Raw genomic sequence first — 24,075 nt, 5'->3', positions numbered from 1 at the left:
GACAGGGTTTCACCCTGTTAGCCAGGATGATCTCAATCTCCTGACCTCGTGATCCACCCGCCTCAGCCTCCCAAAGTGCTGGGATTACAGGCGTGAGCCACCGGGCCCGGCCATCTGACAATTTTCAGACCAGAAGTTCAACATCTCATATATACTCCTGAATGTTTAAATGTTAATCTAAGTTTCTTTGTTGTTTGTTTTAAGAGCACTATGTAGGTCAAGCAGGTCACCAGCTCTCCACCTCTGCTAACGCACTGTCAGTGTCATCTTCTGAACAGCACTAGTTTGGTATGCTAAATTTTGCAAGATTATTTTCATAAGTGTAACATCACTCTGGGGATGGGTGAGGCAGAAGATTCCTTAATGCCTTAAACATCAGTGGTGCTCTCTTCTTCAGGCAGCCTAGATGGACTCATGGACTAATGCCATGCAAGGTAGAGCTGCTCACTTACAATCATAAGATGCCTTTCTTCCCAGGAAACCACAGAACAAACTTCTTTTCTCTCCCATAGCAGTTCCACCCTAAGTAGGTGCTTACCCGTTTGTCAATGTCATTGTGCTGAAGCTGCACAAAACGAGCACTGATGGCTGCAATGTAACTCTGCTGATTGGAGAATGCCACGCGGCCAGCACCTTTGGGGTACTTCAGCTCTGGGTCCGTATCAATGCCAGCATAGCAGACACCACCGTACAAACGGTCCATGATCATTGCCAGTTCAACTGCAAAAAACAAAACAAAACATGGATGTGTATAAATATTTGGGAGGTACTCCTGCCCAGGAGAAGGAAGAATTATTTAGAGATCATGCAATGTAATTAAGAAAAGGAAAACGCATGTTAAGTATCAAGAAGACTGTCCACACCAGTCTTACAACTCAAGTAGGGAAGGTCCTAATAGGGTGTTTTGTAATAAAATGGAAAAAAAATTAGGAATTTACACACATACACACAAGAATTTATATAATCAGAACTTTAGCAGTAGTATTGAAGAAATGAACTACCAGTAATCCTCCTGTTCTAATTTCTAACTGGTTAGTCCAGTGGAATGTGCCTTGGGTAGGCAAGGCATTTCATGCTGCCCTAACAAGTTAATAAGAAACAGTCCTACTTACTAACCTCTAAGACTAAAAGAAATTACTAGTGTTACACTACTATATTAGGACTAAGCTACAGAAAGGATTAACTGCTTGTTTTAACTAGAGACAATTTATTTACAGCCTTAAAGTAAATCTCCACAATTTAAAAAAGTAAAGATTTTAGAGTATATTCTAATCCAACTGTGAACTCTTCAGGCTAACCTCTCCCATTGAATTCTAAATAATAATACTAGTAATGATAATAGCCACAATAAACATTTACTGAGCACTTACAACCTACCACAGAGCACTAAGGTGCTACACAAATAGTAAAAACATACCCATGCTGTACCTTGCTATAGATCCAGAGGTGTGGCCTGTACTCCTTGTCACATTTCTTCTAAATATGCCTTTGTTTGTTTGTTTACTGAGACAGAGTCTCGCTCTGTCACCCAGGCTGGAGTGCAGTGGTGTGATCTTGGCTCACTACAACCTCCCCAGTTCAAGTGATTCTCCTGCCTCAGCCTCCCGAGTAGCTGGGATTACAGGCATGCACCACCACACTTGGCTAATTTTTGTAATTTTAGTAGAGATGGGGTTTCACCATGTTGGCCAGGCTGGTCTTGAACTCCTGACCTCAAGTGATCCACCAGTCTTGGCCTCCCAAAGTGGTGGGATTATAGGCGTGAGTCACCATGCCTGGCCTAAATATGCCTTTATATTGGTATAGTTACAAAACAATAAAGGTACCATTAGAAAAACATGTAGCACTTACCTGCATACCAGATTGTCTGAAGGCAATTGTTTACTTGATAGTGGACAGCACCTTCTCCAGGTATGACCATTCCTTTTAGGCTACTCACATAGTATAAATCCAAAAGACTCAGCACTACCCCTGGGAAGTGACCCAAGAACCTGTTTCAACACCTATATATGGTATTTGGAAAGGAGAAGACAGGGAAGACAGACAATGACCTGGGCCACAGCCAATGTGCAAAGATCATCACATAGTAGAGCTCCACAGCAATCAGTATCTGGGGAGATGGAGAGCAGCACAACTCTTCTCTTCTAGGAGAAGAGTTCTGCAGAATGTTCAAAGGGTGAAGGGCTGAACAGTAGAAGAACTCCACTAGATGTCTATGAACAAAAGGAAAGCCAAGCATTACTGGTTTCTGTACTACGAAACTGCTGAGGCAGTAAGTAAAACTGTGTTGCTACGTCAGAGAGGCTATCTTTACACTTCTCCAAAAGTTCTTTACATACCAGATTGCCTATTGGTGACTATTTTCTAACTGCCTATTTTTAATAGGAAGGACAACCCATAACCAACAAGTAATTTTCAGAAGGTGAGAAAATAAGCTAGTAAGAACTAAGCCTAAGAGTAAGCGCCATTAAAGACAGAGCAGCAGAAAGTTATCTCAATTATACCACTATGGTCAGAATTACTAAGCCATATCAGCCAAGGGAGCATTGTCTGTTAAAGCCAAGTAGCTGCTTACTGCAGTTTTGGGGCAGGATCCAGGAATCACATTCATTCAAACAATGTAACAGGAATTGTGCGCATACCCTGAATATCAGAGGTCCTTATACTTCATCCCAACAACCTCTGATGGTTTGAGGATCTCCTCATATGGCTATTACTGCAGTAACAGAGACCAAGAAACTGAAGGCAGAATTAATTGTTAATTGCAGTCATTAATGCATTTCCCTTATTGGTTGAATGGGTTTAGTGAAATAAGTAACCTCAAGACCCTATAACTTAAATACTAATTTTCAAAAGACAAGGCTTCCTCTGTAGTGAAATAAGAGAAGTAACAATCTCCAAGCCTGGTGAATGGCCAGGAAAAGAATGCTGGCAAGGAATTGAATGGCACTTGTCTTCCACCATAGGAAGGACTCAACAAAGTGTCTGATTTAGAAAGAAGGCACATGAGTGGTAAGCTTGAAACTCCAGCTAAGCAGAAGAGTTACTGTAACCACAGATTTTTCTACACCACAGTGTTCTCCAAAAAATCTTCAGGATCTTCTGATGCCAGAGAAGCACAAACATTCCATTACTTTGTGACTCTATCTGTTTGAAATCATCTGCACGTTCCAAGGATTAGATCATGACTGATGTTGCTGGCAGTTAAGTACTTTTGATAGGAAGCAGAAACCCTCATCTGCTTATGCTCTTATGAAAACTAATTATAAATAAATAATTTCCATTTATGAACTTATATATAGTTGCTTTTTTGGCCACCAAAAAGTCTGCAGACATTTGAGTCAATTAGGTCTCACTTAAGTGAAGGGCAATTTGTTGAGAAGCTAGAAGAAACCAAGGTGACTTAAGAAGAGGTTTTTGGGAGAAGAATATGAAAATTTCCCATCTCTCTCTCTACCCTCATCTGTATTTTAACTACAGAAAGTCTAATACTATGACTACCCTTGAAGAGAAGTAAACAGTAGTCAAACAGCTGCTGTTTGTACTTGGTCTTCTGCTCAACCAGTAAGTCTTCATTCAGCATACTTCCTGCAGGCTGAACTCATTTAAGTACTAAACAGAATTTCTAGTCCTCATTTGAAACCATCCTCTGCAGAGGGCAAAGACAAAGTAGTTCCCAGGAGCATGTTCTTAACATTTCACCTGAGGAAGATAAGGGTACCAGAGCAGGGCATAGAGGTGAAGGAATCCAGCGTTCACATAGAGGTGAAAACAGGTACACAGTCCACGAGGAAGTCAAGACTTTCCAAACCATTTTTTATTTTCTTTCCCATCCAGACAGTGCTCATGGGTCTGTCTGGTCATGGTGGGAAGATGGCAGGTCTAATAGCTATGGTTCAAGGGTATACCGTACTTTGGAAAAGATGCTCTGTGATCCTAAGACAACTTAAATTGTCTCATGAACAACTTCCATGGTAGCAGCAACACAATGAGTCTAATCCACATGCTGGCTCTTGTGATGAGAGTCACTGTGCTGCAGACTGGAGGAGCAAACTAGAATACTGCAGCAATGTGGAGCACATAGCATCCCCATGAATTCCTTTGGATTGTGATGACTATATCTCTGGAGTTGAATGTAAGCTTCAATTATGGTTCCTTGGATTTGCTCCTGATTCTTTTTTTTTTTTTTTTTTTTTTTTGAGATGGAATCTTGCTCTGTTGCCCAGGCTGGAGTGCAGTGACACAATCTCGGCTCACTGCAACCTCTACCTCCTGGGTTCAAGTGATTCTCCTGCCTCAGCCTCCCAAGTAGCTGGGATTATAGGTGTGCAGTCACCATGCCTGACTAATTTTTATATTTTTAGTAGAGATGGGGTTTTGCCATATTGGCCAGGCTGGTCTTGAACTCCTGACATCAGGTAATCCGTCTGCCTTGGCCTCCCAAAGTGCTGGGATTACAGGCGTGAGCCACCGCTCTTGGCCTGCTCCTGATTCTTTACAAAGATGTGAAAGGGTCTTTAGTTCACCAGAGAGAAAACCCATGATGACTCCTCCCAGTCCTGCTTCACCTCACGGCCCTATTTATATCATTTAATTATAATACATTTCAAAGCCAGCTAAGGCAACATGTGAGCCTGAGATACTGGACAGCCAAATGAGATAGAGTAGAAATGAGGATTCCAGAGGAAAATAACACATTCGTCTTTACAGATTCTAAACTGTGAATCTAGAATCCGTATTTCTTCTCTTTGGAAATAAGGACAAAACAGATAGGCAAGAGGCATAGGGCACCTTAAGATATCAAAGAGGTCTCGACTTCTGAAAGCAGGAAGATTAAACTTGATGAGGGCTTCCTAGGTTTACCACAGTTGTCAAGGGCAATTCACATACTTCAAGGGGAAGAAATGTGCTCATAAGCTTCTGCTCTGCATCAGATATGTCGGGAAGTTAAGAATATTTTCAAATAGATGGTATGAACAATGAACTAAATCAGACAGAGTGCACTGGTACCAAGTTGACTGTTACTACTGTTACTGAGACAACACCTCAGATCTCAGCTTAATAAAGCATCTTTCTTTTGACCTGAGAAAGACCAGTTACTCTATCTGAACTCTGCTTCATCATCTCTAAAGCACAGTCTACCACTTATAATCTCGCAGGGTTACTGTGAGAATTAAACATCCATGAGAGCTCTGGGCACACTGCTAAGGACAGAGTAGTATTCAAATGTTTAGTTTTGTCCAGGGTTCTTGGCCCACTCCCACCCTGTGAATCTCTGCTTAACATTTAAGTTGGCCTGGTTTCTGCTCTGTAAGTATCAATTCATCGCAGTGTTATTTTGGCTGTAGGCTAACATCACACAGCCTGCCACTGATATGGCAAAGTTTGACATCAGCTATGGATGAGGGTTTGCTTTTGGTGCAGAGGGAGGACACAAACACATACTAACATTAGAAGATCCTTATCCCTAAAGGTAATACAGTTAATCAAGTCAGTATGCCAAATCTGGAGTTTATCCAGGACAACCCATACTGAACTTAGGACATGGTGAAAAAGCTTCTACTGTTGAAAAACTTGATACAAGATGGTTTCTGCCTGCAACCACTTCATAAAACAACAATAAAGGATAGGGTTATAATACTCCTGTTTCCTAAATCACAAATCAGGATATGGTTTCTAATACATGTGAACTATGAAATGTTTATACAAAATGTCTGAAATAAATGATCTTAGAAAAATTCAGGATATATGTTCTCTAGATATATGCCATATATCTCTGAATATTTACTTCAGAAATTTTTGCCTCCCACAGAAAAACCATCCTCACAACAGTCAGGGCAGGTAAGGAAAGACAGAAATAAATTTCAGGATTCATCACAGAATATTAGTAGGGGAGAAAAAGAAAGGAAAGAATTATCAGAGCAATTGTTAGGAAAGATAGGGCTGAAAGATGAACGAGCAAACAGTAGGCTGTGGGGACTCAGATGAGCACTCTCTCGAGATCAATCTGTTTTGCAGGGCCTAAGGAAGTCATGAAGTAAGGAACAGTTCATATGCTTCTAATGAGAAAGACTGAAAGTTTTTCCAGCCTGATGAAGGTTGGGAATGAATGGATCCAAAAGCTTGGTCACTGAGGCAGTCTTCCAATCAGATGCCAAAACCAAGAAATTTGGGATCAGAGAAATACTCATGTTAATCAACTGGGGAAGAGTACACAGACCACATACCTCACTCTCTACTTGTTCCTGGTGGTATCATAACCCCCAAGCCTGGCACTTATTTTCTGTCAGAGTGAAGAGGTATGTATTCTGGAGAGGTCCTAATGCCATAGGGATATGCAACTGGGCTATTTCTGTATGGAGATTCAGGAAGACATGTTGCTCATATTACATGAATGAAGCATAGTGGCAACATGTTGTACTTCCAGGTGGCAGCAGGAGAAGAATCAAATTGCCCATTTCCCTGTACTGACTCTGAAGAATATGTGAGCTTTAGCCACATGGTGGCATGGTGAGTCCACTTACAGGCTTTCCTAATGTGAGGGTAGGGTGAGATGGGGAGTAGAAAGAAGACAAGATCTGATAAACACCAGGAGACTTCAGGCAAACCATCCTTGGCTTGCTATTGTCACCAATGGGAGTGATGAAAGGAAGAGACAGTAAGAGTGTGGATTATTTGACATAGAGAAACCCACAATCAGGCAATAAGTAAGCTCATCTAAATTTTCCACTGATATTTTCCCATTTTCAGCTTTTCTTTTGTTTTCCTTTCCAGGACTGTGATTTTTTCCAACCTATTTTTTTTTCTTTTTTTGAGATAAGGTCTTACTGTCACCCAGGCTGGAGTGTACTGATGCAATATCAGCTCACTGCAGCCCCGAGCTCCCTGGGCTCAAGCGATTCTCCTGCCTCCGGAGACTGGGCTACAGGCGTGTGCCACCATGCCTGGCTAATTTTTGTATTTATTATAGAGACAGGGTTTCCCCATGTCGCCCAGGCTGGTCCAACCTCAGTTCTTAAAAGGAAGGTTTATCAAAGAACCAGAAACTCAGGACAATACTGCTTAAAACAGGTTGCCTTTTTATTTTAGAGGTGTTTGTGTATTTCTGTTTAAAGGGATAAGGCCGGTATTCAGAATAACTATCAGTGATATTGGTCCTTGTGTTACAATGAGGAAATATCAAAGATAAATAAAAAAAAAAAACAAACCAACTCACAAGATCCAAAGGAATAACACTTCAGTGATAACATTTTAGTCACTGTGACATATTAAGGGATACTTTTTGGCCCTTAATAAGGTAAAAATCCACCTGGACATCTAAAATCTCACCTGTTGAGTAGGGATGCCCATATCTAGTCCATGATCACTCTGCATAAAATGCTTAAAATATTTTTAGACTTTCCAAAATTCCATAACTAGAACATTCCTTGGAAATAATAAAAAATGCTCTAAAGTATTTCAAAACCAAATTTGAGAATCGTGTTAAAGAATACAATCTGGTCTCCAATTAATTCTGAGTTCACATTCTGTAAGTACATTTATTTTCTTCTGACATTTTTTGACTCTGTGTATGATGACCTCTTTAACATGATAGTGGGATATTCAGTTTTGCATGACACATACTTTCTTAGTGCCAGTAATACAGTAGATGCTCAATAAATGTTTATCGTTCAAGTGAACTATACTGTATTCAATTTCAGCTTGTCTAGCAAAGTCACAATGAATTCTTTAAAAATCGTCTTCTATTCCAAGGTATACATCAGTTCCCAAAGCTCAGTGTGTTTCAAAGAAACCCAGTTCCTATGATTATAGATAAAAGTTGCAGATGTTAACTTTTTGTCTTGATAACATGGCCCTCTAAACTAGAAGTCTTGGGATGAATGGTAAAATTCTAAGACAATAATATAGATTACTTTGCCACCTAGAAACTAGCTACGCTTAAGGGAAGTGTTGGCATGGGGGAACACTATCAATAATACAAATGATTTTAGATTACTATCCACATAACTATAAAAACAAAACACTTTAAAACAAAACATTTTAGCGTAGTTGAAAAAAGAGAACTTCTCCCGGGCACAGTGGCTCGCACCTATAATCCCAGCACTTTGGGAGGCCAAGGCGGGCAGATCACGAGGTCAGGAGTTTGAGAGCAGCCTGGCCAACATGGTGAAACACTGTCTCTACCAAAAATACAAAACAGCCGGGCATGATGGTGAACGCCTGTAGTCCCAACTACTCCTGAGGCTGAGGCAGGAGAATCGCCCAAACCCGGGAGGTGGAGGTTGCGGTGAGCCGAGATCGTGCCACTGCACTCCAGCCAGGGTGGCAGAGTGAGACTCATCTCAAAAAAAAAAAAAAAGGAACTTCAAATTATGAAAGGTATAGTATAGTATCTAGTCAGGGAACACAAAATCCCATTTCCTACTAGACAACTAAATATAATTCTTGTCTAATCCTAGAATTTGTGGCATCTTGCAGACAACAAATATTAAAGAATATAATTTCAGGTTCAGGGGTTCACTTCTTGCAGTGTTGGTGTGATCATACAGCAAGTGTAGAAAAGGGATCTTCACAGGATTTACAGAAGAAAAATGATATATAGGCCCTTACCTATCCTTCCAAATCATTAAAACATGAAGAATAAAGAGTGAATAATACAAATTGAAGTTTAAACTTCAATTTGTGTAAACTTCTATGTCTGTGCCTTAAGATAGACATAAGAAGTTACAGCCAGTTCTGTTAGGACTTTTTCAGAATATTTTTTCAGATTCCTATCTAGGAAAAAAAAGGAAAGGGGCTAGAACATAAAAACTCATTTGTGGCCGGACGTGGCGGCTCACGCCTGTAATCCCAGCCACTTTAGGAGGCTGAGGTGGGCGGATCACCTGAGGTCAGGAGATCGAGACCAGCCTGACCAACGTGGCAGAACCTTGTCTCTACTAGAAATACAAAAATTAGCCAGGCGTGGTGGCACACACCTGTAGTCCCAACTACTTGGGAGACTGAAGTTGGAGAAACCCTTGAACCCGGGAGGCGGAGGTTGCAGTGAGCCGAGATGGCACCACTGCACTCCAGTCTGGGCGACAGAGTGAGACTCCGTCTCAAACAAACAAACAAACAAAAAAACTAATTTGTGCTTGTAGTTAGTTGCAAAAGGAAAAGCTACAATACTAGCTATGATTGTCCATTTGTAAAATAAGAAAAAGGATTTCTGTCCCTCTCCACTCCTAAATATAACACTAGTTAGAAAAATTCAGAAATATTCCACAACACCCCCATCATTTTTTTTAAAAGCACAGTTTACAAACAAAGGTCTGCATTTGCCCCCATCTCATAATGCTTTTCACATTTGAATTAGCCCTTCTTAGACTTTCTTCTCCGACTGCAGATAAAAGGGAAGCATCTCTGCTGCTTTGCTTTCTACCTTTTGTTTGATAGTTTTCCATTGGAATGAAGAAAATAAGACCCAGTCAGAAAAAATATGTTTAAAAGTCCTTCAAAATGAAATTATTAATGTCTTTATGTAGGTTTAAAGTTATCTTTTAGGTGTAGGCTGGAGATGGGATTTGGATAAATATGTTAGAAATGTTGAGGAACTTTCAGAATTAAGAAGTCACGAAAGTCATACAGCTAAATAACGTTAGGTTACATTTTATAATTCTGTTTCACAACATGATTTTAATGATCTCTGCTTTTTGTTTTAATTTTTAGGTAGAACTAAGTCTATATGCATATAAATAACACAAAAGAAATGTACTTTCACAACTACAGTGGCAACAGTAACATTTTTTGTTTTAGTTTAAAAAATAAACTTAATTATTCTAAGTGCTTCAAAAACTTAGATCTTAGAAATAATTTTGTTATACCTCACTGGCATTAATACTGGTTATTAGGAGGCTGATGCACAGCTGATTGGATTTGTCTTTGGATTTAAATATGTATTGAAGCCATCAGTTCAACAACACTTCAAACTCTCCAGTCAATTATGATTCTGCTCAAATCAAGCAGCACAATTATTTCATCATTGGAAAGTAACTTAAAAAAAAAACAACGGAAGCTTTAAAAAAGACAGATTTCTGTCATACATAACAATGCTGACTGGCATAAGAATGCACACTGCCAAATGTGTTATTATTTTTTACATAAGGGATTAAATAGGAAAGCACTAAATAAAATTCATTTTTTCAACATAACTGTTTAATGAAATTCACTTTTGCACCATAACAAAATAGAGCATTTTGGGAGAAAACCTTTAATCCTGAAAAAGCTCAGTGAAAACGACGACAGCCTTCTTTTTGGAGACTATGTATAGCTCACTGGAAACCTAGAAAATATTTAAGACTAAAGGCATTGGGGATTTTGTTGTTGTTGGTTTTGTTGTTGTGGTGTTACTATTTCCACTCACCAGCTCGAAGGGGTCGTGGAACTCCCCCAACAAAGATAGTTTTTCTGGGGTCCAAAGGCTGAGAACCATCCATTACAAAGTCACTGTCACTTAGGTTCCATGGTCGAATTTGCACCTGAAAAAAAGTCGTTTACTTGGTCCTTACTTCATTTCCAGCAACCCCAAATGAGAATAAGATGACTAAAGACAAACCCACTGATTTGTGCATTTCACAATGAACATGACCCAAACAAAATCCAGTTAATTAGTTAATGTAATCCGCATTAAGTACCTTTCAATAGAACTCTTGGGGAATCTACTTACAGGTACTGTACTCAGCACTCTAGACATATGACATGGTTTCATACCATGAAACCACTGGAAACCACCTCTGCCTGTGTTTTTTTTTATTGTAAGGCAGGCTTTTAGAGACAGAGTCTGCATTTTGAATCAGATTCATTTTAACATACGATAGAGACTGTTTACAATGTGTCACAATACACCACTTTGTTTTAAGAGTTCATCTAAAGTACATCAGGAGTATTTTCTAAAAATTATCCATGTCTGACTTTTTAATTCTCATCACCTTCCAAAATTAAAACATATCTTTCAGCAATATGATTTAATACAGATTAACACGCAGCAAGTTAGCATAGAATTACCAGAGATAACAATATAGCACAAAGAGAGTACTCTCTGGCCAGGCACGGTGGCTCACAACTGTAATCCCAGCACCTTGGAAGGCCGAGGCAGGCGGATTCCTTAAGGTCAGGAGTTCGAGATCAGCCTGGCCAACATGGTGAAACTCTGTCTCTACTGAAAATACAAAAACTAGCTGGGTGTAGTGGCTCACATCTATAGTCCCAGCTACTCAGGAGGCTGAGGCATGAGAATCACTTGAACCCAGCAGGTAGAGGTTGCAGTGAGCCGAGATCGCGCCACTGCACTGCAGCCTGGGTGACAGAGCGAGACTGCCTCCGGAAAAAAAAAAAAAAGAGAGAGAGAGAGAGAGTTATCTCTTTCGGATTTATCTGATTTTGACAAACGAGGCTGGTTAAATAAAAGCAAGCCTCAAAGTTTAAGTAAATTTTGTTTAAAGTAGAAAAAGAAATCTTTATGGCATATTTCTATTTGGTCATTTTTCTTAACTGGGACTCTGACTTAGTGCCCATAGTTTGTACTATTTTATCACAGAGTAAAAAATAAGGTATTTCATTAGAATTTTAACCTTAAAACATGAGCCTTTATGTATATGATTTTATACATGAAACCTTAAAACATGTTATCAAAGAATAGCTTAAAACAAAACAAAAACACAAAAACATCCTCCTGCATGAGAAGGCAAATTCTGCACTGCCTCAAAACCAACCAGTTAGGCAAGTAGCCAATATGCTCTGAGAAGCGGGCTGGGTGCAGAAAGGGAACCTGGTATCTGTCCTCAAGGAACATGCCATTCCCCCTCCCCTCCACCAATGACTAAGATAGAAAACAAAAAGGTTGACTTTTCATTTCCTTAGTATTAATGGAATTGTTCATTTTCCCCCTTGCTCAGACATCAACACTCAATGCAAGGAAACATATGGGATAATTTCGTATGTGGCTTGGCTTATACCCAGGAGTACTCCCACTTGAAAGGTAGCACCTGTGGCAATTATACTTTCAAAAATTTTGAATTAACTTTAAAACTGGAATTGCTCAGTTAGAAATAGTCTACATTTTTTTTTTTTTTTTTTTTTGGAGATGGAGTTTCTCCTTTTTGCCCAGGCTGGAGTAAAGTGGCACCGTCTTGGCTCATGCAACCTCCAACCCCTGGGTTCAAGAGAATTCTCCTGCCTTGGCCTCCCAAGTAGCTGGGATTACAGGTGACCGCGACCACACCCAGCTAATTTTTGTATTTTTAGTAGAGACAAAGTTTCACCATGTTGGCCAGCTGGTCTCAAACTCTTGACCTCAGGGGATCTACCCGCTTCGGCCTCCCAAAGTGTTAGGATTACAGGCATGAGCCACCGTGCCTGGCCAGTCTACACATTCTTTAAGATTGCTAAAAAAATTCACCCTCACCTAACTTTTTGCCTTTATTATTATTATTTGAGACAAGAGTGTTGCCTTATTGCCCAGGCTGGAGTGCAGTGGCATGATCTCGGCTCACTGCAACCTCTGTCTCCTGGGTTCAAATGATTCTCGTGACTCAGCCTCCTGAGTAGTTGGAATTATAGGCACCTGCCACCACACCTGGGTAATTCTTATATTTTTAGCAGAGACAGGGTTTCGCCATGTTGGCCAGGGTGGTCTCAAACTCCTGACCTCAAGAGATCTGCCCACCTCGGCCTCTCAAAGGGCTGGGATAACTGGAGCGAGCCACTGAGCCCAGCCACTTTTTGCCTTTTATGACACTGTTGGCCTCACCACTTAGCCAGAAGACACAAAATCTCCATTTCTTCCCTAGACCCTGAAAATTTGGACCTGTTTACAATACCGTTCACATTCAGACATTTGCTCTACCTTTATTGCATGAAAAAAAATGCAGTTCTTTCCGTGTAAACTTTGGTCTGTTTGACTAAATTATCATTCCCTTGACATTTACTACAAAGGCAGATTCACTAATACCATAAAGCATTACTTTTAAATGCCTTCATGAGGACCTATTGCCTATTACTAATTTTTTCATTTAATACACAATAATTTCCTGACACTGTGAGAACAAACAGTAAAGATTCCCTTAAATACACACACACACACACACACACACACACACACACACACACACACACAGATGTATCTTTTTCTACACACAATCTCTCTTCTGATCTCATTCCTAATAAAGCAGTTAAGGCAGCTTAGGGACCTGGTAAGGTAATTCCAATCACTTTATGTTAATTGCATTCGATCATAGATAACTTTATTTAAAAAATGAAAACTATTCTTGTGTAGTATCCAGTGGTCTGCTTTCATGCTCAATTAACTGAGACAGGAAATACAGCCTTTTATCAATATCTGTAGGTTACCACTGCTCAAAAGAACTCTGCAAAAGATCTCAAACCTTCCTGCTGAGAGCTTTCATTATTGCCTACTGCCTTTTCTGCCCACTCCCCAACCCCCGACCTCACTTCATCACATTGCACACAACCCATTCCTTTATTCTTGGCATTGTAGATAAAGTAAAAATATAGGAAGAGGGCTCAAGACACAGTGCTGATTAACCCTATTCACAAAACCTACATTTCCCAGCTGCCACCAGAAAACAGTTGCTCAGAGCTGTCACCTCTGCAGAATTAATCAACATAGAACAATATCAACACACTCTATCTACTAAGCAAATAATAATATTGTGGTACTATCCGTATGAAAAGTTACACTCACACTCTGGTTTCTCTCTGAAATCTAAGCCCATTCTCACATCAGGCCTGTTTCTCCAGACCTCAGGTCCTGATATCCGTGTTCTATCCTTCTGGACTTACTCTTTGTTTGGATATATTTTCTGGTCCTGATTTTGTGTGTGTGTGTGTGTATGTGCATATATATATATATATATGTGTGTGTGTGTGTGTGTATATATATATGTGTGTGTGTGTATATATATATATATACTTCATTGTTATATCATACTTTATAAGCTAATTCAAATATTTTGTGGAGAGTATAAATAAAATAACCACTTTTTAATTATCTTCGTTTAATAATTATTTTTGAGAATAGATGAAATTATAATTCTGTCCTAATTCAATATAAATTTCCTCTTTCTATACAAAACTGGTCCTCCATATCTGAGGGTTCTGAGTCTGCAACGAGGGTCAGCCAATCTCAAATAGAAAACTTTTTTTTTTTTTTTTTTTGGAGATGGAGTCTCGTTCTGTCACCCAGGCTGGAGTGCAGTGGCACAATCTCAGCCCACTGAAACCTCCACCTCACAGGTTCAAGCAATTCCCCTGCCTCAGCCTCCTGAGTTGCTAGGGCGTGTCACCATACCCGGCTGATTTTTTTTTTTTAGTAGAGATGGGGTTTCATCATGTTGGCCAGGCTGGTCTCAAACTCTTGATCTCAGGTATCTACCTGCCTCGGCCTCCCAGAGTGCTGGGATTACAGGTGTGAGCCACTATGTCCGGCCTAGAATATGTTTTAAAACAAAAATAACAGTAACAATAATACAAATTTTAAAACTACAGTAGAACGACTATTTATATAGCATTTACATTGTATTAGGTATTATAAGTAATCTAGAGACAATTCAAAGTGTATGGGAGGATGCACATAGGTTACACTATTTTATGTAAGGGACTTGAGCATCTGTGGATTTTGGTATCTGAGCGGGGGTCCTAGAACCAATCTCTTATGCAAACTTAGGAACAACTGTACAGGGCTAACTCTGTGAGTGTGTGTGACAAAGAAGGTGTGTGAGTGAAACAACTCTTCCAGTATGCTGTCAAGTAGGCGCTTTAGGGGCAGTAAAAGCCTCAGCATCCTGAGGACAAGTATAAGGATGTCCCCCAGAAACAGTAAAGATTCCCTTAAATTATCCTAACATGATTCCAGCACTTCTTCCTGGAGCAGCCTGATCACATTTGCTTGTAAAGGTGACTCTAAAAAGAGTTTGCTGGCCAGGTGCAGTGGCTCATTTCTGTAATCCCGGCACTTTGGGAGACCGAGCTGGGCGGATCATTTGAAGTCAGGAGTTCGACAACAGCCTGGCCAACATGGTGAAACCCCGTCTCTACTAAAAATACAAAAATTGGCTGGGTGTGGTGGCGGGCACCGGTAATCCCAGCTACTCAGGAAGCTGAGGCAGGAGAACCACTTGAACCTGGGAGGCAGAGGTTGCAGTGAGCCAAGATTGCACCACCGCACTCCAGCCTGGGTGATTAGAGTGAGACCCTGTCTCAAAATAAAATAAAAATAAAAATATAAAAAGAGGGGCTACAGTATCCTTTGGGAAGCTCCAGCTCTTGGGCCATGCCATGTCCTTACAGTAGGGGGTCACACAAACTCAAATGGCCATAGGGTCAGACAGGTAGCACAAATGTCAAGCCACGTTTGGGTTAGTACGCAGGCAGTAACACACTGGAGTAAACTACTTCTCAGCTCCAGCAAGTAGTTACCACTTGCCTATGTATTGTCAGACTTCTCTCATTTTTCAAGAGTGGCTAGAAATTCAGATTTTTAAGTGAAACTTCAAGATTCTAAAATAGGAACTAATTCAAATGTTAAAAGTCACTATACAGGCTAAATAAAACTATCTGCAGACCAGATGTATGCCACGGGCCCCACCCAGTCCATGATCTTTGGCTTGAAGAGTTTAGTTACCACACAGCTCACAATGATGGAACGTTTTGTTCCATTAGCACATATGAGAGAAAATACAAAAATCGTTTTTCTTTAGTTTCTCTCTAAAGCACGTATTCCTATGGAAGCTCTCCTGAGGACTACTTTTGGTTGAATTACATTATCTTCTAAATTCTTATCTTCTTTTTCATATAACTGCTTACCTCCAAAGGCAAAATCTTTTTAGGAATAAAGACAAAAACCAAACACAGTGCTGAGTGCTATAAATATAATAATTTATACCATATAGTGACTTTAACATCAGCCTTTAAGAAATCTAAAAGAATTTAACATTAATAATATCAACAGTTAGTAGTGAAATCAGTAATATTCCTTTTCAAGGTTTCTCAAAGTGTGTTCTGTGGAACACGGGTCCCTAGGATTGGTCTGCCAGATAAGCAGTGTTGGGGAAAAGCTGTAGATTATCTTCTCCTTCTTGGCGTTTCATGGCACCCATTAGTGTACTTAATTAAAGGCTCTAAGAAATTCTATAGAAATCTTTTCAGCCAGGTGCAGTGGCTCACACCTGTAATCCCAGTACTTTGGGAGGCCAAGGTGGGTGGATCACCTGAGGTCAGGAGTTCGAGACCAGCCTGACCAGCAGGGTGAAACCCCGTATCTACAAAAATACAAAATCAGTCAGGCATGGTGGTGCACGCCTGTAATCCCAGCTACTTGGGAGGCTGAGGCAGGAGAATTGCTTGAACCCAGAAAGTGGACGCTGTGGTGGGCCAAGATCACACCACTGCACTCCAGCCTGGGCACAAGAGCGAAACTCCACCTCAAAAAAAAAAAAAAAAAAAAAAAGTCTGGGCGGGTGCGGGGGATCAAGCCTGTAATCCCAGCACTTTGGGAGGCCGAGACGTGCAGATCACGAGGTCAGGAGATCAAGACCACCCTGGCTAACACGGTGAAACCCCGTTTCTACTAAAAAAAATACAAAAAACTAGCTGGGCGAGGTAGTGGGCGCCTGTAGTCCCAGCTACTCGGGAGGCTGAGGCAGGAGAATGGCGTGAACCTGGGAGGCGGAGCTTGCAGTGAGCTGAGATCCGGCCACTGCACTCCAGCCTGGGCGACAGAGCGAGACTCCGTCTCAAAAAAAAAAAAAAAAAAAATCTGTTCAATGTTGTTTAACTCAGCATTTCTAAAATTATTTCCATAGACCCCATTTTTTGCATGACACCTATTAATACCTACACTTCCAATAATTCTGCCCTACTATACCTTGCTCTTTTTTTTTATTTTTTTGAGACGGAGTTTCGCTCTTGTTGCCTAGGTTGGAGTGTGATGGCACAATCTCGGCTCACCGCAACCTCTGCCTCCCAGGTTCAAGTGATTCTCCTGTCTCAGCCTCCCAAGTAGCTGCGATTACAGGTATGCACCACTATGCCTGGCTAATTTTGTATTTTTAGTAGAGATGGGGTTTCTCCATGTTGGTCAGGATGGTCTCAACATCAGGTGATCTGCCCGTCTCAGCGCCAAGTTTTCAGAAACTTCACTCCATCCCTGGCCTTTTCCTTACTTATTTCTTGCTATTGCTCTGAAAAGTTTGATTCTATAGAGATTAACTTTAAATGGTTAAGAGTATACTAAACTGAAATATTAGATAGCTGTTCAAAGAACTGAAAGTTTTCTGGCTAAACTGTATAAAAGATATGTTACCAAACCAGTTTGACTATTTTTATGTTTCTTTCTTTTTTTTTTAGATGGAGTCTTGCTCTGTCACTCAGGCTGGAGTGTAGTGGTGCAATCTTGGCTCACTGCAACCTCTGCCTCCCGGGTTCAAGCAATTCTCCTGCCTCAGTCTCCCAAGTAGCTGGGATTACAGGCACCTGCCCCAAAGCCCGGTTAGTTTTTGTATTTTTAGTAGAGACAGGGTTTCACCATGTTGGCCAGGCTGGTCTCAAACTCCTGAACTCAAGTGATCCGCCCGCCTCAGCCTCCCAAAGTGCTGGGATTACAGGCATGAGCCACCATGGCTGGCCCAGTTTGAAATTTTTATCAATAAAGAGTAAAATAATTATAGCTCCATATAAAAACTGAAGTTTCATCCTACTTAAAACTGAAGGTCATTAATAGGGATAAGATTAGGTCAAGGGCTAGGAAAAACAAGACATGCAATATGGGTCTTTTCGTCGCCTTTTTTTTTTTTTTTTTTGAGACAGGGTCTCACTCTGTCACTCAGGCTAGAGTACAGTAGTACATGGAGTACAAGCATGCGCCACCATGCCCAGCTAATTTTTGTATTTTTTGTAGAGACAGGGTTTTGCCGTGTTGCCCAGGTTGATCTTGAACTTAAGGGCCCAAGCAATCTACCCACCTCAGCCTCCCAAAGTGCTAGGATTATAGGCGTGAGCCACTGTGTCTGCCCTCTACAATGGGTTACTTCTTTAATCAGAATGTTATATGATAACATCATTTCCTAAAAAGAAAATTTCATTGACAATTGACCAGAACCTCTTAGTTAAAATTAAATATAAAATGTGGCCAGGCACGGTGGCTCACGCCTGTAATCCCGGCACTTTGGGACGCCGAGGCGGGTGGATCACCTGAGGTCAGGAGTTTGAGACCAGCCTGGCCAACATGGTGAAACCCCATTTCTACTTAAAAAAAAAAAAAAATAATACAAAAAATTAACTGGGTTTGGTGGCAGGTGCCTATAATCCCAGCTTCTTGGAAGGCTGAGGCAGGAGAATTGCCTGAATCCGGGAGGCAGAGGTTGCAGTGAACTGAGATCACGCCATTGCACTCCAGCTTGGACAATGAAAAGCCGTCTCAAAAAAAAAAAAAAAAAAGTATTTTTGGCCAGGCATGGTGGCTCATGCCGATATAATCTCAGCACTTTGGAAGGCCAAGGCTGGAGGACCACTTGAGGCCAGGAGTTCAAGACCTGCCTGGGCAGCATAGTGACACCCTGTCTCTATGAAAACCTTTTTAAAATTAGCTAGGTGTGGTGGCTAAGGTGGGAAGATCGTTTAGGCCCTGGAGTTTGCAGTTGCAGTGAGTTGTGATGAAGCCACTGCACTCCAGCCTGGGCGACAGAACCAGCCCTTCTCTCAGGAAAATATTTTTGTTGTATCTAATTTAATTACAGGATAAGAGAAAACACAAGTTTTTGTTTCTGTTTTCCCTCCTTGCAGCAGGGAGAAAACATATTTGTTTTCCCCCCAGCAGCAAGGAGAAAACATAGTTGTTTTTTTTGTTTTTTGTTTTTTTTTGAGACAGAGTTTTACTCTTGTTGCCCAGGCTGGAGTGCAATGGCACGATCTCTACTCACCACAACCTCCACCTCCCAGGTTCAAGCGATTCTCGTGCCTCAGCCTCTCAAGTAGCTGAGATTACAGGCATGCGCCACCACGCCTGGCTAATTTTTTTGTATTTTCAGTAGAGACAGGGTTTCTCCATGTTGATCAGGCTGGGCTCAAACTCCCGACCTCAGGTGATCCGCCCGCCTCGGCCTCCCAAAGTGCTAGGGTTACAGGCGTGAGCCACCACGCCCAGCCTGAAAACATAGTTTTAATACGAATAGTTTGTTTTTTGTTTTTTGTGTTTTTTTTGATGGAGCCTTGCTCTTGTCACCTAGGCTGGAGTGCAATGGCACAATTTCAGCTCACTGCAACCTCCACCTCCTGGGTTCAAGTGATTTTCCTGTCTCAGCCTCCTGAATAGCTGGGATTACAGGCGCCCACCACCATGCCCAGCTAATTTTTGTATTTTTAGTAGAGACGGAGTTTCACCAGGTTGGTCAGGCTGGTCTCGAACTCCTGACCTCAGGTGATCCACCACGCCCAGCCGATAAGAACAGTTTTTGTTGTTGTTGTTGTTGTTGTTTGAGAGAGTCTCACTCTGTCGCCCAGGCTGGAGTGCAGTAGCACGATCTCAGCTCACTGCAAGCTCTGCCTCCCGGGTTCACACCATTCTCCTGCCTCAGCCTCCCGAGTAGCTGGGACTACAGGCACCCACCACCACGCCCAGCTATTTTTTGTATTTTTAGTAGAGATGGGGTTTCTCCCTGTTAGCCAGGATGGTCTCGATCTCATAACCTCGTGATCCACCAGCCTATGCCTCCCAAAGTGCTGGGATTACAGGCATAAGCCACCGCACCTGGCCATGAACTGTTTCTAACACAAACCTCAAGACTTCAAATTTCTCAGCATAACCACATATCCCTACACCTAGAGTTCTCAGTTACAATTTAGTATTTAGATATTCATCTACCAATACATATCATCAAGCTCATTTTTAACTTCTCATTCTGTATGATCCCTTCTTTAGATTACAGCATCCATCATATGAACATCCTACTGCATAGGATTTCATTTTCATCTGTTCATCTCAAGGCAGCTCCAAACGGCAAACTGTTCGGGCAGCCAGCTTGGGAAACTACCTGACTAAAGACCCCCTCAAAGCCATATGCTCTTTTTCCCATAAAGGACCTGGTTCAGAGCTCAGCTACTTCCCCCATACTCTGATTTCCTTTTTCCTTTTCCTCTTTTCAGTACCCTTCAAACTCAAGCTCTTTAGGAAAAAAAGTCTCCATTATTCTCTCCCCAATCCTACAATCCTTTTAGTCTACATAAATCAGAAAAACAATACTGCAGAACCATCAGGACTGCTCTCCCCAACAAGCAGCAGCACCCCAGCTCATCCCAATAGCCAGGATGAGTCAGCTAAACCTAGGTCTGCTGACATACAGCTGCGACAGCTCAGTTGTAGTGGTGATGAACTCAGACCCACCCCAGCTGTCAGCAATTCTATTTTAAGCATCACAGACTTCACAAAATGACTGGATTGCCCCAGCAATATCAGAAATAAACTAGTTTGTGGCCAGGTGTGGTGGCTCACACATGTAATCCCAGCACTTTGGGAGGCCAAGGTGGGTGGATCACTTGAGGTCAAAGTTCGAGACCAGCCTGGCCAACATGGTGAAACCCCGTCTCTACTAAAAATACAAAAATTAGCTGGGCATGGTGGTGTGTGCCTGAAATTCCAGCTACTCAGGATGCTAAGGCAAGAGAATCGCTTGAACCTGGGAGGTGGAGGTTGCAGTGAGCCGAGATTATGCCACTACACTCCAGCCTGGGTGACAGCCTCTGTCTCAATAAATAAATAAATAAATAAACAAGCTAGTTTGTGGTTTGTGAGGCATCTTTATCTCTTCCCTGGCATAAGGAGTTGGTTTATTATTAATCACCAAAACTAAGAGCCACAATAATAATTGTGGTTTGGACTCCTCACAGCACACTGATATTGGCATCTCATTTCAACATAATTTTGACCACATAGCTCCCTAACAAATAGGTCAGCCAGTTTCAGGAGTTTAGATGCTATCTATTATTCTCAAGTGCTGAAGAGGAAGAGAGGCCTTCCCTGCATCTTCTGGGGGCAGTGGAGAGAAAGGAACAGCTAATCAGAGTCTTTGGCCTTAGTAAGACTTCTATATTCCAGGTAGCTCTGGGGGCTTCAGTCAGACCTCCGTCAGGCCTCAAGGCAAAAAGCCGTAACTCTCACATTCAGACTATTCCTCCCATTCCCTAGATACAAGTAGTCTCCAAGTAGAAGGAGAAAATCTTCGTCCAAATAGCCAGGATTCTTCCTAAACAGGGAGCCAAAAGTAACCCTAGGAAATTCTTTCACGTCCTATTTGGATACTCCAAGTCCACCCTCAGGTTTAGGAAATAGTCCAGGTACAAAAAGGAAACTCCTACCCCCATCACCAGGCTGCAGAGCCTATTATCTGATGCAAGGCGGACTACAGGCTTTACAACCCCTTTGGGACCTTCAGTTACTGATGAACAATTCGAACAATTCGGTACACTGTTTCATAAGGGCACTCAGTGCAGAAATAGAGCATGCATAAACTGACCCATGAAAATGGTTATGCATATCTTTGCACTGTATTTGATTTAATAAAGCCATTATCAATTAAATGTTATGCCCAGAAGACTCAAGTCAACACCTTCTCTCTAAAGGCTTTTCTGACTGTCTCAGAAACATCTGAGTACTCTGCCCTTGGAGCGCTCTCCCCATCACAACTACTCCCTCTAATACTTCCATGCAGCTATTTTAACTTTCAGGTTTTCAGAGCATCTGTGGCTCCTTAGGTCACTTACTGGTCATATGTCTATTTCCCTCTATTGGACTCTAAGATCCTCTAAGGCTGAAACCATATATTTGTGTGGATCCCAACTGCGCAGCACAGTGCCTAACCATTAGTGAGTGCTCTGTGCAAGTTTGGTGTGTAAACAAATGTTTTCCTGAGGGGCTGACACTGGTGTCACAAAACATGTCCAGCAGCTGCTCTTCCACAACTCCCAGATTACTCTCCTCACTCCACTGAGAGCTACCTTCCAGGGGTAGGAAAATAGGGTGTATTTGGTCACCAGTGAATGCCCAAGGTCTTGGGCTTAATGAGTGCAAATCTCTGATGCCACTAGGTGAGACCCACTCAGTGATCAAAATTATCTAGTGTTCATCATCACTGCTGATGCTGCTACATCACTCAGAAAGCATAAACATGACAGCTGATTCCCTTTTGAAAGAAAAAAGAAATCAACAGCACGTTTGAGCACTTATATTGCACTACTGTGCTGGGCATTTTACAGTCACACTTAAACAGCAGCACACTATATGCTCTAAAAATTATCCCTACTTTAGAGCTAAGGAAGCTAAGGATCAGAAGAGGGAAGTCATCTCGGAACTGAACTCCAGGTTTATAAAACAGTCTACATGTACTCTTTCCACTACAATCATGTTGTGTGCCTGCAAGACTCCCTGTTCTCCAGGCTACTGGCCACCAGTCACAGCTTCCAGAGAGGCTCCTGGACAAGTCAACATGAATTTTTACTGGTGAGTGATTAACAACTCTTTTTTCTCCAAACTCTTTATGCCTATTTGCAATGCATCAAGAAATGACCAACGGACATTTGTTGGACCTATTAACAAAACCAGCAGTTAGCAAAGCTCGAGAAAAATGAGTTAGCAGTGAAACTAGCACTGTATCCAGCTATTTTAACTTTCAGGTTCACAGTCTCAGGCAATCTTGTACTCCAGCCAGACAACTTCGTCCAATGTCTACATAAATATGAACTTTCAGCTCCATGGTACTAGGACAAGGATGTTGTTACTGGCATGCTGATCACTAAAACTCTTGAGAGGAATGTACACATAAAAGTTCAGGTTACCGAAGTTTTTCCTGGGAAGATGCCTATTCTTTGAATGAGCTTCATGGAATACTAATTCCACAGGAATCTACACGAGTATCATCCCCAAAGCAGGTATGTAAAATGCTGGATTAAACAATTTTACACAAATGTATATATTGTAAGACTTCTCAGAACCTTAATATATCAATGTTTCCCAAATGATTTTGGCTAAGGAAACTTTAATTAAAAGACAAAATGGATATACAATGCACAAAGCGCTCAAAAAATGACACCTATTACCATTATGAGGAAACCTTTTGTCAACGACCCTCTCAAGAGATTAGTCTTTGATGGGAGAAGTATTCTTCAGAACACTGGAAAACACTGAACATTATCCCTTAAGGGGTGGCATTGGCTATTTTGTCCACTAGCTACCATTTAGTACAATGGAAATGCAACTTTTTTTTTTTTTTTGAGACAGAGTCTTGCTCTGTCACCCAGGCTGGAGTGCAGTGGCACGATCTTGGCTCACTGCAAGCCCCGCCTCCCAGGTTCACACCATTCTCCTGCCTCAGCCTTCAGACTAGCTGGGACTACAGGCACTTGCCACCATGCCCAGCTAATTTTTTTTTTTTTTTTTTTTTGTATTTTTAGTAGAGATGGGGTTTCACTGTGTTAGCCAGGATGGTCTCAATCTCCTGACCTTATAATCCGCCCGCCTCGGCCTCCCAAAGTGCTGGGATTACAGATGTGAGCCACCACACCCAGCTGGAAATGCAACATTTTTTAGACCTCCCTGGGAAAAAAATACAGCTTCCAAAGATTCGAGCACTAAGAAACTCTGGACCAATTTGCAGATTCAGAGACCCAGGGCAAAAAAATCAAATGTATAATGAATAGGAGATACTTCTCTCACTTTGGAAAAGAAATTCCTTCTTTGAAGAAATTCCTATGATGGAAGGTGTCCAAACCATGATTTCTTTCTTTTCTTTTCTTTTTTTAGAGACAGAGTCTCACTGTTGCCTATGCTGGAGTGCACTGGTGTGATCACAGCTCACTGCAGCCTCGAACTCCTGACCTCAAGCAATCCCCCTATCTCAGCCTCCCAAAATGCTGAGATTACAGGCAAGAGCCACCGTGCCCAGCCCCAAACCATAATTTAGACCAAGAATTCAAGAAACAAATAAATAAATCAAGATAAGAAATGCTAAAGATTTCCAAGGTGGGATA

The 24,075-nt window shown here is 41.4% G+C and overlaps 1 protein-coding gene across 1 annotated transcript in view; it reads right to left on the bottom strand.

Annotated features, from left to right (window-relative positions):
- Nucleotides 1-24,075, bottom strand: part of CPEB3 (cytoplasmic polyadenylation element binding protein 3) — a 207,632-nt gene that overhangs the window by 26,946 nt on the left and 156,611 nt on the right. Inside the window, exons 7-8 of the mRNA XM_011995849.1 lie at nt 10,406-10,520; nt 539-720 (exon numbers count right to left, since the gene is read on the bottom strand). Of these exons, the coding sequence (XP_011851239.1) occupies nt 539-720; nt 10,406-10,520 (297 nt within the window). The remainder of the gene's footprint in view (nt 1-538; nt 721-10,405; nt 10,521-24,075) is intronic.

This window comes from Mandrillus leucophaeus, unplaced genomic scaffold (assembly GCF_000951045.1).
Source record: "Mandrillus leucophaeus isolate KB7577 unplaced genomic scaffold, Mleu.le_1.0 Scaffold1133, whole genome shotgun sequence".
NCBI classification, from domain to species: Eukaryota; Metazoa; Chordata; class Mammalia; order Primates; family Cercopithecidae; genus Mandrillus; species Mandrillus leucophaeus.
Note: the sequence above shows the minus strand (reverse complement) of the source record. Positions and strands in the feature narration are given on the sequence as shown.